Source organism: Xiphias gladius, chromosome 15, assembly GCF_016859285.1.
Source record: "Xiphias gladius isolate SHS-SW01 ecotype Sanya breed wild chromosome 15, ASM1685928v1, whole genome shotgun sequence".
Lineage (NCBI taxonomy): Eukaryota > Metazoa > Chordata > Actinopteri > Istiophoriformes > Xiphiidae > Xiphias > Xiphias gladius.
In genome coordinates, this window is record NC_053414.1 from 23,546,154 (window position 1) to 23,563,408 (window position 17,255).

Below are 17,255 nucleotides of genomic sequence, written 5' to 3' on the forward strand. Positions count from 1 at the left end.
TTCTGCTCCAATCTTAGTACAGAGGAAAAACATACAATAAATTACTGCGCCTACGGAAATTCCTGACATTCCAGACCCTGTCATGTCAGAGCACAAGAAATCACATGAAGGCAGCAAACAACGAATGAACCACTGTAAACAAAAGTCTACGAAGACTCGCTGTGTAGGCCTTTTTTTTTAAGTTAACAAAACTGACTTTACAAACGTGGAGCTGCGGAAGGACGGCTGGCAGCAGCTTCTGTTATGCTTGGGTATTGCCCAGATTCGAAACTACTGAATCCCCTGCACAGGCCTACTGGCTGCTAGTGTGGTGCACAACAGGGACATGTAGGGCATAAGACTGCGGCACTGTCAGGAGGGCAAGGTCATTCAAAACAATTCCAAATATTTCCAATCTGATCACCTTTTGGCTTGTCTAAGATGTGTTTTCAAGCGCATCAGAATGGCTTCAAAGTCCTTATGGAAGAAGGGTAGCTAGAAATGATGGGCAGGCAAGGAAGAAAGAGCCATCTCCTTTGGATGGAACATGTAGTCAACTGACATTTCCACACAGCACAGTTTGAACATTTATATTGCATGGGGCTGATCTAATTTATGTTAGCAGTCAAACAACACCAAACCTCACCAAAGTAAAACTCGAGAGATAACACTGTACCACTGCTCTGCCCTGTTTGAGTGTTCCAATACAGAAACAAGAAAAGCAGCATTGTAGATGTTCTGTACTCGATCCATGCTACCTGTCTTTCAAGGGAAAGTCTACCAGAGACGTGTTGCGACAGGTAAAATGTGCAGAATTACAGTGTCAGTGTTGACACTGAAAACTGCCAAGTTACTGAGAACAAATAAACTCCTGAATAAGTCACTCCTTCTGTAGACACGTACTTTGGGTAATCATATCAGAAAATGTTTTTTTATTTGGAAAATAAAATAAAAATAAACATTTTATAGAGGCCAGCATTCCCAGTTATGTCCCTAACTTTTGTATATCTTGGGTATCTGTTCAAAAGTATACATGCAGCCCTGTGTATTTAAATCTTGAATAGACAGCCAGAGTGACAATTATGTGGCCTTTGGAGATATATGACCTGCGGGCCACGCTTATTTATAGAACATGACTATTGAAGATGTACAGGTAGGAGATAATAAGGTGACAACATACTGGACAAATGGCAAACTTTATTTATGTAGAATGGCCAATGGACACACAAGGAAAACACAGTGGACAAGGGAATGCATTTGAAAAAGAGAGAGCAAATATTTAAATAACATTCAGTGCAACCGTGGGGGAAAAAATGACAAGTTAAAAATGTTGTAGCGCAGAAGGGGGAGAGAAAAAAATGGAAAAATAATGACATTTCGCCTAAATGAAGCTGGGAAGTCAAAAAAATTTCTACACAGAGAGAAAAAAAAAAGTCTTTCGCCATTAGTCGGATCAGTGAGCACAAAAAAATCCTCTTACGTTAGCATAGCCGCGACCTCTCCTTTTCCTCAAACCTCATTGGCTGCGGCGTTGAGAGTGGCGGGGCGTGTTCGTCCGATTTTCGCCGGTTTCTATTGGCTTCGGCACGAACGTGGTGCCCGCCTGGTGTGGCCTCAGCAGTCGTATTTTGCTCCTCTGATTGGACACCATTCTGTCATACATATGGGATATTAAGGAAGGGGCTGCGAACTGCCAAGATGAAGCACTACGAGGTGAGTAGTGTCCATGAAACTGTAAACTGTCAATGGAACGCGTTATGGAGCCAACATTTAATTAGTCAGACCAATTAGGAATTTTCCTGTGATTCCTGCAAGGGTAAACCCCACCAGAACTGTCAAATGAGGAGCTTCAAACGCGGGCAGTGAGGATCGCATGCTGCAGCTACACCGCCTGTCACGGGCTGGTTGCTATGACCGAGCTATTGTGGCCTCTCGTCGATTGTATTGGCCGCTATCATGCTCGAAGTAAAGCTGCACCCACAGTTACGAGGCATTACATGTGCGCCGTGTATTTGTTAGGGTCCCCATATAAGCTGTATGTCTGTATGAGCTAAAGACCTATCCCTCTGTGGAGGACAGTGCTCGGCAATCACCGCCATCTCTGGCTGAAGTAACTCATGACGCTTCTTATCTTTGTTATTACCCAATAATGCAGGGGAACAGTCAAGTCCACAATCTCAGCCCTACGAAATCAACCCTCTTGGCTCGGATGTGATTTTTTTTTTCCCTTTTTTTTTTAACGAGGTAAACTCAGTCACTCCTGAGGGGGGAAAAAGTGTTGTGACTACCTGCTGGTGAACAGCTATAATTCCTTTGCTAGTTACCCCTTGTACTATTGCTAGCACCGAAAGCTTCTCTGAATGTGAACAAGTAGAGTTTCTTGAGCACCTCAAACCCATCAGACAGGATCTGCAACCAATGAGGGGCAAGACAACAATTAAATGATTAAATGAACTGATCAAATTTTTCTCACGGATTTAAGAAAAAATTGGTTGTAGTGATAAATATGCTCTTAAATTTGAACTTTTATTTCATAATACATGAATGAATCGATACGTAAAGCTTGGTTTTAGGTAAAGTCTTTATTGTAATTCACATTCAGTATCTGCGACCCTTAAAATCTGCTTGTTTCACATCTTCGCAGCCATCCTCAGTTATCACCACCTAAACTCTATTACTCGTGGCCATGCCCTTAGCTGCATTTGACAACTACCAGCCTGCACAGTTGTGGGGTTTGTATGAAGCCACTCCTCAGATTCTTTGGAGGTCAACTATGGAGTCAAAACTGATAGAATGATCACATATTTGCAGGTGAGGTGTCTACTTCACCTTACAGACAGACCAACACCACTGACCACTATTTTCATCACAATCATCAAAGTTTGTGACCGTTACAAAATACTGTGAAGTCGTAAGTTTTGGTCGTAAATTTTTGCAGTTGCTGTATAGCTCGGTTAACCACGTCACAGAGCATCGAAGGAAAGAACGGGGAACCGGAGCAGCCACTGGTTGGGTCAGTTTCTGTCAGACAGCTTCAGATCCTGTCTGATGGGTTTCAGGTGCTCAAGAAACTACTTGTTCACATTCAGAAAAGCTTTTGGTGCTAGCAATAGTACAAGGGGTAACTAGCATAGGAATCATAGCTGTTCACCAGCAGGTAGTCACAACACTTGGCTTTTTTTCCCCTCAGGAGTGACGAGTTTACCTCGTAGAAAAAGAAGAAAAAAAAAAAATCACATCCGAGCCATGAGGGTTGATTTCGTAGGGCTGAGATTGTGGACTTGACTGTTCCCCTGCATTATTGGGTAATAACAAAGATAAGGAATGTCATGAGTTACTTCAGCCAGAGATGGCGGTGATTGCCGAGCACTGTCCTCCACAGAGGGATAGGTCTTTAGCTTACAGAGACATACAGCTTACACGGGGACCCTAACCAATACACGGCGCACATGTAATTCCTCGTAGTATGCAGCTGTGTGGGTGCAAAGGTTTCTGCATATCTGGCCAGAGAAACTGAATGATTATCCAATAAATAGACAATGTTACAGTATTAGGCACAACTGGTGTGCTGGGTGTGGACTGGAAACACCATTACCAGTGCACAGAGAATGCTAACATGAAATGCTCACACCACTGCATATAGATGCAGTTTGAGTTCATTTTTAATGCATTCTTTAGTGTTTTTATCAAATCGAGTTCAAATTTAAAAGCAAGTTAATTGATTTATTCTCTACTTTCTCTTAATTGCACCCATTATAAGCTACAACATATCAAGCTAAAGTTAAAGAGAAATTAAAGATCAAACTAAAAGTACTTGATTATTACATTTTTTTTAAAGTAACAATGTTCACAATATCTTGGAACAAAAATCAAACTGTAAGTTTATTCATACTTTCAATGCATTTACACCAGATAGCACCAGAGGGCTGCACCAGTGATCTGCCTTATTCTCTCATTAAAGGCCCATCACTATCTGGCAGTGTGTACAAACACACTTACGGTGCAAAGAAACATTTCCAGATGGTCTGTTAATCTTTCAAAGCACACAGTTTTTCCAGTTTTAAAAAAATGCTCTTACCTTTGGATAGGAGGTACAGGCAAAACTATTGAAAAGGAAGAAGTCTGCTGTTGCAATTTAAGCTTATTTTTCCCTGCTTTATTCTTACCCCAGTGTTCATTTGCCATGACAGACTCTCACTGCCAGACAGAGGCTTAATATAGTGGAGAAGGGGGAGGTACAGTGGCAGTGGGTATGCCTGGCACAGAGAAGAATGAGATGGGTTTATTTCCCTGAAGTCTCAGCTGCAGTGTCATGTGTCCTGCTAGTTTTAAGCATACATGAATGTTTCATTTGTATAATAATAAAGCAGCTCAATTTATTCTTTTAAAAAGCACCGCTTAGAGTTTTAAACTGGCAAGTAGCCTTGTGCAAATGAGATATTTAGAAAAAAATGAACTACATCTCAACTGAAATAACAAAATACAGACATAATGTGTTTTGCATTTCAAAAACTCCGTAGAAAACCCTGTTTCACTGTTACTTTAAGGGTTTACATCTGTTGGACTAAATCCTTCTCTATGTTTTTTTTTTTTTTAATTTTCATGCTTGTTTTTCTACAGCTTCATGTGACACAGTAAGTCAGAAGTGATGTGAAAATTCATTGGTCAGTGGTCTCTACTGTTTTTGGTGCTTGGGTGACGTTTTACATCATAGAACATCTTTCATTAATACCCACAGATTTTTATTCTGTGTATTCATCCATTCAGACGCATGAATAGAGAAGACGTTCAGCCTAAACCTCCATCATGCCACTTGTGACTAAATGTCTTTCATTCATTATGGAAACTGTATCCCAACTGCTTGTCATTAGAGAGTGGAGTGGTGGGGGTTGGCTTCACCAAGGGGAATGCCCCGAGTTAAGCCCTCAGACTGGAGTATTATCATCCCTTGGTGGCAGGAAAGGGCGACTCCCCATGTGTGTGACTGAGAGATCTGGCTGCTCACTTTGGTTTCAAGGGGCAACACGTTGTAAAAGTCATGGGTGTGGGAGACCCTGAACTGGGTCACTCCGGTGTCTAGGAACAGGTTAAATGGTTAGTGATAGTGGACCAGAGTTGGTTTACACATGCAGTCACTGCTTGAATGGCAGCATAATGTGATCAACTGTGAGCCCATGACATCACTACATAGGCATAGATGGGTGGCGGTAGGGAGAGGGCTGGATTATGCAGAGTTAGCAGTATACATTTATACTTCGCTGGAGAGGAAGAGAGGGGGTCAAACTAGGGAAGGGGCGCTGCTGTTTGTCATAATACCTCTCCTCCATCTTCCCACTTAGCCGGGGTTGAGAGGTGTCAGAGGTCATCAGGTGTCGTCAGGTGTCTTTTTTTAGGAAGGGTTTATATTTCAAAACCAAGTCACTGCTGCTCTGAAATAAAGCGGCCGCTCTCTGCTCTAGAAGTTTCCCACATGAAATACACACAGATGATCTATCTGCCATCTACCATAAAGAATATGTTGACTGTTTGCCAGAGGGGATACTGGGCATTCCTGTGTATGCAACTGTGCACACACATGTGGTATATGTCTGCACTCCAGGGGGACGGCTGGCAGTTAAATAAAGCAGCGTGCCAGAAGTGAAGGAATGAGAGAGGGGCAAAGAGGGAGGGAGAGTGAGAGAATGACAGAAAGGAGGAAGAAGAGGGAGGGGCAGAGGGGGGGGGGGCAGATTTATTTCCACAGCTGAGTGCTGCCCCTCTCATCTCCGGCTTGGCGCGGATCTGAGATATACAGTCAAGAGGTGGAGAGTGACGAGAGAACGGTGGGGAAGAGCAAGGGGAAGAAGGGAATACACTGATTGCAGGAGGAGGACCTTCGACATGGATGCCCTAGCACTAGAAGCCACCAGTGGTAAAAAGACGTTTATCGGGGCGGCAGTGCCTGCCCCGCTGCCAGCTCTAGCCCCGGTCAAACGCAAACCTGCTAAAAAAGCTAAAAAGGCTGTTGTTTTCTTTGAGGTGGAGATACTGGATGCCAAGACCAAGGACAAGCTCTGCTTCCTGGACAAGGTGAGAACTTATTCCCTTTCTTCATTTATTTGTAACAGATTTTATCTTGATGCAATCTAGATCGTACTGTACTGGGTGTAACTCTCAGTGTTGATGAGAGCCCCTTTCACACATATGACACAACACTGCTAGTTTCAGTTATCTGGGTAAGGTTGGGGTCTTTGGCACGCGCACATACAGGACAGTATACAAAATGTCATAAACAACCGTACCACTGTGACAGGCCTAAAACACTGTGAAAGTTCACTTTAGATTGTGACTGTGTTGGAGATTCAACTCTGTGGTCATTGCATGGGCAGACATTATACTAGGTACAATTCGCCTTACAATATAAGACATTACAATGCCACCTCATCCTATGGCCTCAAAACTGCGGGCCTGTGTATGAGCAACAGGTCTCCTGCAGAGAAAAAGCCTTTGAACTAGGTGTGGTGCAGAAAACTGTAGGTATGAGATATGAAGGTTGGTGTCTGTGAACCAGACACCAACCACAAACCTAGAAAACTGGAAAGGTTTCTACTTTTGAAATGTAGCTACTGTATCTTGAAGGAATTTCATATATTCTGATGTCTGTCTTTGAGAGGAAATGTTAATGAAAATTTGGCAGCCAATTATCAACCTTCTGAGCATTGACTTTGTTGTTAGCCACGGGGTCTGGACAGCTTGATATTTTTCATACATTTTCTGTCACCACTAGCATGTTTCTATATTGCATTACCAGTTTGGATAGATGAAGAGATTTTTGCACTCACTATGGGTGAAGCAAAGCTGGAGAGCAGTGCTGAATGGGAAAACAGAGAATCACCAGTGTTTATAGGTTAAAATGCACATGTGAAAAAGGATTTGGTTTCTTATGAAAAGGGAAACCGAGGCCGGGGATGTCTTACTTTTACATGGCTCAAAAGTGCAAAACACACACACAAACACAACAGTACAAGTAGAAGAAAGAGCACGTGGCATAAAAAATGTTACATAAAAACATGATAAATGTGATAATTATTTTTGTTTAAGAGCTAGCAAAGTGCAGAATAGGTGCAGGTGTTACTGTTTAAATCTACTGGTTTATGACAATGGCAAATTAAATTAATTGAATTTATTTTAAAAGTGTTTTACGAACGAGTTTTAAAGAAGGTGTGAGGTCATATGCATCATTTTATATTTGATTTAGTGGCTATATCAATGCAGTATGTGGCTTATGTGTAAAGTTTTTCCTCAGGTATACTGGAGGGACGAAGTTTTTTGTTACATCACAGGGGAAGCAGAGTCAAAACTAAGCGTCACGATTTTTACAGATGTAATAGAACAACAAGTTTTGCACTACAGTATTTGGCCAGTGTGATAATGATTGATGGACTTAAGTTGTGTTTACACTCGGGACTACAGGGTATCACTACTGTATTTGCCACGTTTATTTTGATAGGATGTTTAAGCCTACTGTTTTATCAGGTATATCATGAGTAAGTTCACTTTGTTATTATTGTTTTAGACGGCTTTAATTTGTTTGTGGTCTGCCTGTAAGTCAGTGCTGAGGCATTAGGAGGGTTTAGTGTATTGTTGGTGTGAGGTCTGCTGGTATATAGAGTTGCATAAACCAAGTTTACAGTGGTGTTACCCCGTTGGCTGGGGCAGACCCAGCTTATCAAAGGCTGCTCCTCAAGACCCCGAGTATTATGTTCTATCCTTACTGGATTATACCCTGTTGTCAACTTAGCAAAGTTTCCATGGTGATAGCATCTACAGTATTAACACCTTGGGAGAAGCAGTAATGACAGATACGACAGATATAGATCTGGATCTGGGAAAGACTCTGGGATCTCAGTACTGAATGAAGGGGAGGGGGGGGGTTGGTGGCGGCGACAGGGGTCAGGGAGAGTTGGTTTCTCAGTGATATCATCCTGCTGAAAATGGCACGTGGTCTTCAGGAGGACATGAACAGAAGCCAAGTCATTGACAGCGCTACATGTCCTCAGTCTACCGCAGATGGATCTTTTGGGGAGTTGAATTGAAAAAGAATTACAGAATGTTAATCTGTTAACTGTGTTTATAATTTCTTGTTGTTCTGTCATGAGAATTGAAAGTGAGTGGTTTTCAAGAAAATGACCACTAGTTTCTTTACATTTCCAGTCTTCTTACAAATGCCCTGAAAGGTAAACTGTTCTGGGCAAGTTTTGCTAAAATTAGTACGCAGATCGTTTATCAGTGCTATAGTCTGTATATTGAACAGTGTCATACTGTACAGTAGTACAGTGCAGGGTATTTAATTACACAAAAGTACCACAGAGCAAACACGTTTGTACTACACCAAAATGTAGATTTATGAGCTCCTCTAGAAATCCACAGAACAACCCATTTATGGAATTACACGCTTTCATAATTTCTTGCTCTAGCCTCTTTCTGTGTCACACCTGCTGGGCTGGTATGATTGCTTTATGTAAAGGTATACATTTCACACCAGCTTCTTAACTCTCATAGTCTAGGCCAGCAGGGAAATATAGACCTGCTGCTACAATGTTTTGGATGCTAATGAGCTGTTATAACGATGCCATGTGCAGATGGTATTGCAGGGTTTGTTTTCACACTAATAAGGAATTTTTCTGATACATTATTTTAGTAATCAGTTGACAACCATAGGTTTCCGTTCATTTCAGTTCAGTGACTTGCAGTGACTTAAAAGATACACAATCCATCACTGACAAAATAATGAAGGAAGGGCCGATCACCTCCCTACGTGTTTTTAAGTTTCTTTTTTATAGCCAACTAGCGTTAATAGATATTAATGGCTGAATGAACAGTTGGTTAAAGGCGTGTAAAAATCTCAAATGCTTTAGAAACTGTTAATATATTTATGGAGCACCTTTGATACCAGTGGGGAAAGTCCAATGTGTTGCACTTGTAAATGCAAACATAATTCTTGAAACAGTACAATACTGAAAGAGCTTTAGTACTGTATATAGTGAAACCGTAAAGACAGGCAATACTAGTCAGAGGTACCGTAAAGAATACGCCTACCATTTGTAGTAAACGGGCTGAAACATGCAACAATGGTCTTTCTTAAACTGGTTAGGTCAGTTATGATGTCAGGATGAATGGAGCATAGATTTGATAACCCAGGTCTTCTTGAATATGTATTTTTTCAGAGAGTTCCTCAGCATAATTGAACGTAGTCAAGCTGAATTCTCAAGGAAATAAACTGAAAGGCATCAAGACTAGAGAAAGAGCAGAATGATCGGATTTGACTCTGTAATTGTGAATATTTTATGAATACATTTATTCAGATGATCAAATGATATTCCAAAGAAATCATGTGACAGTCAACATAGGAGACTGTCAGTAGCTAAAAAGATGTTGTGTGATGACCTACCGGCCCAATTTACGCCTGGTGTTGACATGTGATCTGTATCTGGATACGTTATCTTGACGGTGACACACGATCCACAGGTCTCCTTATCTCAATAACGCTGCCATTGTGATTGTATCCCAAAATGCAAAGTACTTAGGTAGGACTTTTCAACAAACACAGCGCGTCCCAGGTCAAGGGAAACAAGGCTGCTGTATATTTTTCCTCGGCTAAGGAATTGTCTGCAATAAGACACATACAAAGGCGACGAAAACGGTTATTTCTTGCTGCAGTTTTGTTTGCAGCCGGGAATGTCATCACAACAAGAGAGGAAGAGGCAGAGTTAGGTGTCCCTTCAACTTGTTGGCCGGATTTTTTATTTATTTATTTTTTCCCGGTAGAATGTGGTCAGGCTGTATGGACTGCATTTACACCGGGCTGAGATCTGATCGCAGCAGGAGCCTGACCACCTCCGTTCTGCATTCATTCAGATAATGACAATGTGGTGATGATTTTAAATCACCTGACTTAACCTAAGTCCAGGGGGATTCACTGCTCCATCCCATCCCGCCTTTAACAGCCGAGTGCACGTCCAGATTTGCCTTTGTGTGCTCTTCATGTTTCTGTTTTGTTGTCACTGTGTTTATATTTGGGGTAGTTAGGCCTTTGCTGGCAGCCTGGCCGAAGGTCGTGTACTTCTGCTGTGGTTATATTTGCATGGGTGTGTGCGTGCGCAGAGGTTCTCTGAAACCCTAATACCAGCTGTTAAGTAGCCCCCATCCATGGGGTGTGTGAGTACAGCCAGAGCTAAATTTACCACTAATCACCATCATAAATGGAAAACGGGGTTATCATCTGTTCCTTTGTGTGCATTTGTGTGTGTGTGTCGTGCGCGTGTGAGTACATGTCCCGTTGCTCATTTATTGTGGTGTTATTTGTAGGTCGAGCCAAATGCCACTATCGGGGAGATCAAGTCTATGTTCCACAAGAGCCGTGAGTACCATCTCTCTGCAGGCAACTACAGCCTCATAAATCTGATTTAAGATCAAGGAAATCTTCAAACAGCACGTAGAAACGCTGACTTTCTGTCCTGTCTTAAGATGTCTGAATATTTATCTGTCGGTTTCCAGATCCTCAGTGGTACCCAGCCAGACAGTCCATTCGCCTCGACCCCAGTAAGTCAGCTAAAGTGTATAATTAAAGTGAATGTCGTGCTGGTTCTCTCTACAATCAACTCCAAATTTATTGTAAAATCTCAAGTGTGTGTAAGAGTGAACGTGTGTGTTTTTCAGAGGGGAAGTCGCTGAAGGATGAGGATGTGCTGCAGCAACTTCCTGTGGGAACCACGGCAACCTTCTACTTCAGAGACCTGGGAGCTCAGATCAGCTGGGTCACAGTGAGTACAACACAGACCCAGTTCAACAGTCCCGACATGCCCATATGCATCTGCATGCGAATGGGATGATGCAGAGCTATATTGAGATTTCCCAATGGGTAAAAAGGGAGAAGTGGGGCAGAAGTTTGATTGTAAATCCCTCTGCTTTAGTGACATAATAAGCAGAGGGATTTAGAAATGTATCTTTCTAACACGTCAACAAGTCAATATATCAACAATATCACAAGCTGGCTACAGAGGCTAAAATGAACAAATGAATACAAATGTGTGCTCAGTGTTTGTTTGTCCGAGTTTAACAAGAGTCTCCAAGGCTCTGACTCACCGTGTCTTACTTCCTTTTTCCAGGTGTTTCTGACGGAGTATACCGGTCCTCTGGTCATCTATCTGATGTTCTACTTCAGGGTTCCCTTCATCTATGCTCCCAAATATGATTTTACCACCAGTAAACACTGGGTCGTACAGTGAGTGTCTCCAACACACCCTCACGGACTTTATATAGTCAGGTAGAGCCTTTGTTTCCTCCAGTGGTTTGGTCACAGCAGGCAAGCGTCTCCTCTTTAAAGATAAGTCTCTCAACTTTAAGTCGGGAAATAGGCCAGTTCTCTTTCTTGGTGAAAGTTATATAAAGTTAAGTCATTTTTCCCAAAATGACAAACTTGCTTTTAGCCATGTTTTTTCTTAACAATGTGGAAATTATCTTTAAAATCCTTCCGAGACAGGGTTCTAGGACAACATGATACAATTCAGTGCCTTGTTCTCTCTTTATTAACTGTAGTAGAGCTAATGCAAGTGTCTCTGCTTTTTCCAGTCTGGCCTGTATGTGTCACTCTTTCCACTATGTTAAGAGGCTGCTGGAGACGCTGTTTGTCCATCGCTTCTCTCATGGAACGATGCCGTTACGCAACATCTTTAAGGTGAGAGACATTCTACTGCTCAAACTCTTGCCCTGTATTAATATGTGCGTAGATGTGATGTAGGTTGGGTGGAGTGAAAGGTGAATATTGAACTGTTTATGATTTGAAAAACTGTCTCTACAACCACAAGGAAGTCTCAGAGACAGTGTTCCTGTCACATTCTCTGTTTCAGAACTGTACGTATTACTGGGGCTTTGCGGCGTGGATGGCCTATTACATCAACCACCCGTTGTATACCCCACCCAGTGAGTATGCATGCACCTACAAATGCATACACGCAAACCTCACATATACCGATGTCTCATACTAACCCCTTTTCGTCATTGCTTACTGTAAGTTATTGTGTCTCGTTGCAGTCTACGGGGAGCAACAGATAAGACTTGCCCTCATCATATTCTTGGTAAAAACTTTTCTGTCCTCAACACTTTGTTCTGTAATGTATTGTGCATCATTTAATTTGAACGATGAATATAATAAGGTCATTTACATCGTTTAAATTGCATTTTTGTCCCATTAGTTTTCATCTCTTTGACGTCCTCATAAGTGTACAAAAAGAGTTTGTGCAGATATAGGCCCTGACTTTAGATTTTCATTATTGTTTGCTCTACACACTCAGTATTAAATCACTTGTGTGACATTATCAATGTTTTCTTTCTCAGTTCTGTCAGATCGGCAACTTTTCCATTCACATTGCTCTCCGGAACCTCCGTCCACCAGGTAAACACAGCTGTCACACCTTTACACCGGACTGTCACTTAAGCAGACTGCTGTGTAGTTCTGGCCACAGTGAATGTTAAGCCCATTGTCAGCCATGCCTTCTTCTTCCCTTTAAAAGAAATTCCTATGGATATTTCGCCTGTTATTTTCAGAAGCCACTGTGATTAACTCTTAAAATAGGATATTTGTTAAGCTAATGTACTTCTTGCATTTTGTGTTCAAAAACATTTGCAAGGCCATGGCTAATAATCCATGACAAAAACTCAGTGCAAATCAGTTTATATCCAATTATATTTGAATGCTTTTCAACCAAAGCCCCTGAAAAATGATTTCACATTCTAAGTATTTCTCTATAAAATTAAATATCGCAGAATAAATGTAGAATATCATCACTGGTCAGTATGTTTTGTCAAAATGTAAACATTGGAACAAGTGGATGGCATTCCCTTTTCTTTTTCTCTCCTCATCCAGGCTCTAAGACCAGGAAGATTCCCTATCCAACCAAGAACCCCTTCACCTGGATCTTCCTCCTGGTCTCCTGCCCCAACTACACCTATGAGGTACCATATTCTATTCATCATGGTAGCTGATAGTAGTTAGTTTTCTGTGTGTGAACAAGACATTGATTGTTTGAAAATAGAAAGGGGAATTGTCAAATTAGTTTAAATGAGTACATAACATCAACTGCACAGCTGGAAGTCTTGGGAAAGTAGTCCGCCTGATTACATTGTCCCATGTCTAGCTATTTGTATTGTATCGTGCCATTTTTGTTGTCTTTGTCAAAACACTAAAGGTTTAGTTCATGTTATACCTGCGGCTACTGCCCTCTGCTGGTACCAGTCTGTGGCTAACATCCCTCCCCCTGTTGCAGCTGGGCTCCTGGCTTGGCTTCACAGTCATGACGCAGTGCCTGCCGGTGGCCTTCTTCACCTTGGTGGGTTTCATCCAGATGACAGTCTGGGCCAAGGGGAAGCACCGCAGCTACCTGAAGGAGTTCCGTGACTACCCTCCTCTCCGCTCACCCATCCTGCCGTTCATCCTGTAGAGGACTATTTGGCCGTTCCCCCACCCATCCAGCTCTCCCCGGTTGAAGGAATCAAGTACACCCTAACTGAAAGGGTGCACCTCCCCCTTTCCTTCCTCCGAAATCTACACCAGAACTTCTTAGATTGATTGACAGAATCTAACCCTGCCCCCTTCTTTTCTTTCCTCCCAAACCAAATGTTCTCTCTCCCTTCCTGTTCTTGATCCCTGTCATTTTAAGTGAAATATAAAACAATACACCTGCTCTGATTTTTTTTTTTTTTTTGGACAACAAACTAACCCATTCTGAGTGCTTAACTGGCTTTGTGCATCTGAGCTCCCAGAGCAGTTTTCACCTTCAAGCTTACGTCATCTAATACTGCTTTTTTTTGGGGAGGGGGGCTGAATCTGCATCTGGTGAACTTCAGTAAATCTGAAACACTTCAGTTTTGATATCCATGACTCTAAATTTGAAACCATGACAGCATTTAATTTTGTTTGAAAATTAATTGCTGTCTTGCTTTGAAATCTGCTTAATTTATTAAAAAACAAAAAAACAAAATGGTTGTTGCTTTGCTCCATCATATACAATGTTACAAGTGTTTCATCAAAGACTTGAATCTGTGCTCCTGAAGTTAAAGGACCTTTCTCACACAACTTTTGTCTAAGCCAGTGTTTATGGAGGTTTGTGCAAGGATGAATTTCAAGAGTATCGACTCCTGAGTTTCGAGGCAATAAAAATAAAAAATAAAAAGAGAAGAGAGGAAAAGAGGATAATATTTTCAGGCTCACCCGAATATTCATATATACAAAATTTGGTTAAGATTGATGAAATTTGTGGCAGCAGTGGTGAAAGAAATCTTATGCCAATCATTCAACATGGAGTACAATCTATTCTGGGGAAAACAATTGTAGTTGGTATAGGTAGAAGTGAATCTTGAACCAGGGAATCAAGAAAGAGAACATTTTTAGGAGTTTTTTGTTTTTATTTTATATTTCTATCACTTAGCTTTGGACACCTGGGCAGAGATAATGAATTTAATATCTCACTTTCACTTTGTGCAGAGATTTTTAAACTGTATAAACAAAAGTGTTTTGGTGATGTCATATTACTGGATATTTTGACAGTATTAGGACCAAGGGTGGTGAAGATTAAACAGTATTGTTTATTGTGAACAGCAGCTCATATATACAAAGAAGCAGCATTAGAGGATGTACTGATTATGCAGCTTCAGCCTTGGCCTCAATTCTCTTCTTCCTCAGCTGGAGCCTCCTCTCCCTCTCGTACTCCTTCATACGCATTACATAGCTGGAGGCAGAAAAACAAAGGGTACGTAGTTATTGACAAGGTGGGTGTATATCATCAAATTTTCACACAATTGATTAAAGTTTTTAGAAATCTCAGGTATGGCAAGAAAAAAAAAAAACCCAAAAAACTCCAGGTTTCTTTGAGTTTTTTTTCCCCTTGCGGAGTCCTATTTCCAGAAAGGAACAATGGTTACTAAATTTAGACTGAGATCTTGAAGATCTGTTGGGACCTGAAGTTCTTAAGTGCTCAGAAAATTACAAATCTGAAAATCTACAAATCCATGAAGACTGGGTAACCTACGTCTGCTGAGAAAAAAATCTGATGTGATCGAAAGCTCCAGAATAGCTACTAAGTGGACGTTGTGGTAAGAGAGTTGTCAGTCTCGAAGACATAAACTAAATTAATAATACAGAGAGAATGCCAGCCAGTTTAATTATACTGAGGATTTCTAATTTTTTGCTTTGACCTGTAGGTTTTTGCTTTGACCTGTTTACATAATGGAGTCAATCCTATAAAAGACTGACGAAACCCAACCTAACAACTGTCTACTGTAAACACTTACTCCTGGTGTTCGCAGTAGTCCCAGTCGTGTCTCTCGTGCTTGCAGGCCAGGAAGTTGGGCCAGTTGTCCCTCTTGCACTTCATGAGTTTTATGAGATAATGGGCACAGTAGTCCCTCTGCTCCAAAGGCAGCTGGGCCAAGTTCATCTGCTCCTGGGTCGCTACCATCTCTGGCAAACCGATATACATTTTCAGTCATCTTTCAATGCAAAAGTACCTGATGTGACCTAAAGGATGGTCGTGATTCTTAATGATTGGCTGAAAACAGTGTCTGTCTGTTTAAAGCCTGTCCAGGGTAGTAATTCTGTATATTCTTCATAATGCGTACAGTACTAACCAAGAATTAGATTTTCTATGTTCTCTTTTACCTTAAATATTCGACATGAATTTGACTGCAAAGCATAAATACACTGCAGAAATACATCATATAATTCAACCTGATGTTCTGTCTATTGGTAAGAAAGAAACAACAACAGGCTCCTGACAGGTGGCAGGACTTAGCAGCATATAGCGTTTTTGTGTTAAGTATAAATCCGGTGTTGGATTTGTGTTTTTTTGTGTGTGAAATCTGCTACAAAATGTGTTGAGTAAACATTACATAATTACTTGGCCACATTTCGCCTTAAATGTCCTCTATAATGAGTGAGAATGTGAGCTGAACGTTTTCACATTAAAAGATAACGATTAGCTTATTATTTGTGAGAAATATCAACATCTTTTTGCAGGGCTACGTTCTCCCGTGTCTGTACAGGACAGGGAGGCTGCTGTAAAAATATAGATAACTGGTACCCGAAATACAGCACCAGCTAGCCGGTAACGTTGTTATTTCGATGTTACTTTATGATTATTTTGCATTTATAAGAAATATGCAGCTAAAGGTTGATACACCGAGCAGGCTGGCCACAGACCACCGGTAGTTCTCCTCTAACGCCTGTTGGCTGCTAATCAGCACAAAGCTAGCTTGGCTAACGTTTAACGAGCTAATCTAGCATGGCTAATAAGAACATCAACTACAGGTCAGGATACTATGAACACATTGTAGGGTGCAGGCAGAAGCCTCTCCGAGCTGGACGCTGCTGACAGACCTCTCTCTTTCCGCTCCGCGAAGCCGAACTGCGGGTCGAACTCGTACTTTCTCGACGGGTCCGGCTCGGTGTCCGTCTCGGTGACATACCGTCTGACCAGGTGGGCTCCCATTGGCGCCGGCGATGTTTAAACGCGGTTATATGAAATGAATGTGTTCAGTTTGCCCCTGCACTGTACTAATCTAATATTTCCAAAATTTGTCTGCTCTCTGCCATTCGGTCACCTCCACAAGCCCCCTGCTTCCACTTCCGCCTGCCGCCGGAAATAAACAGCCCAGCGGTGCTTCACATAAAACACCTTCCCTCTGGATAAATAACAAAGGTTCCGCAGGCAGGGGACTGGCGTCGTTGCAAACAACTTAGTGTTTAATAATGAGAATGATGATAATGACAAAATTACCGATTCAGTTATGAACATTACAGTTAAGCTCAATATTCATTATTTATCAAGACAGGCTGTAATACCAAGAGGGCAACTGCACCAGGGGTCCCAGACTGTCAAGGGCCCTAAAAGCCTCAGATTCACTGTGTCAGTGGGTCTGTGAGAATATATAAAGTAAAGAAAAGTGAAAATTGTTCCGATTTAAATACTGAAAGAACCCCAGACATTTCCAGAAAGACATGCTGCTTTTAAATGTCTCAAATATGATCTGGACCTGAAAGATCCATTTAAATTCATTGTATTGGGGTGTATTGGTATCTCATACCACTGGCAAATAAAACTGAGACTATTATATTACTAGATTCCACAAGGGATATGTGGGAAAATTTTTTTTTTTCGTCTAATTTGCATGAACCGGCTGTCTTGTAGAGGAGCTTTGTGTCAACTCTAGTCTTAACACTTTAATTGTTTCAGCTTATCTTG

The 17,255-nt window shown here is 41.5% G+C and overlaps 2 protein-coding genes across 3 annotated transcripts; one reads left to right on the forward strand and one right to left on the reverse strand.

Moving 5' to 3' along the window:
• Window positions 1-1,587: 1,587 nt before the first annotated feature.
• Window positions 1,588-13,700, forward strand: tecrb (trans-2,3-enoyl-CoA reductase b). Of its 2 annotated transcripts, XM_040146656.1 has the most exons (12): window positions 1,588-1,692; window positions 5,998-6,048; window positions 10,327-10,378; window positions 10,516-10,560; window positions 10,678-10,781; window positions 11,127-11,242; window positions 11,590-11,695; window positions 11,868-11,940; window positions 12,052-12,095; window positions 12,355-12,412; window positions 12,884-12,972; window positions 13,284-13,700. In XM_040146656.1, the coding sequence occupies exons 1-12, from the start codon at window positions 1,678-1,680 to the stop codon at window positions 13,455-13,457; spliced, it is 927 nt and encodes a 308-aa protein (XP_040002590.1). In that variant the 5' UTR covers window positions 1,588-1,677; the 3' UTR covers window positions 13,458-13,700. The 2 variants fall into 2 exon arrangements, with proteins under 2 accessions (XP_040002590.1, XP_040002589.1); XM_040146655.1 differs by lacking the exon at window positions 1,588-1,692 and having other exon boundaries at window positions 5,723-6,048.
• An 881-nt stretch (window positions 13,701-14,581) lies between these two features.
• On the reverse strand, window positions 14,582-16,665 carry ndufb7 (NADH:ubiquinone oxidoreductase subunit B7). The gene is made up of 3 exons (XM_040146658.1): window positions 16,391-16,665; window positions 15,307-15,475; window positions 14,582-14,744 (listed from the first exon to the last, which is right to left on the reverse strand). Exons 1-3 carry the CDS (start codon window positions 16,500-16,502, stop codon window positions 14,657-14,659), a joined length of 369 nt encoding a protein of 122 aa, XP_040002592.1. The 5' UTR covers window positions 16,503-16,665; the 3' UTR covers window positions 14,582-14,656.
• Window positions 16,666-17,255: the final 590 nt, after the last annotated feature.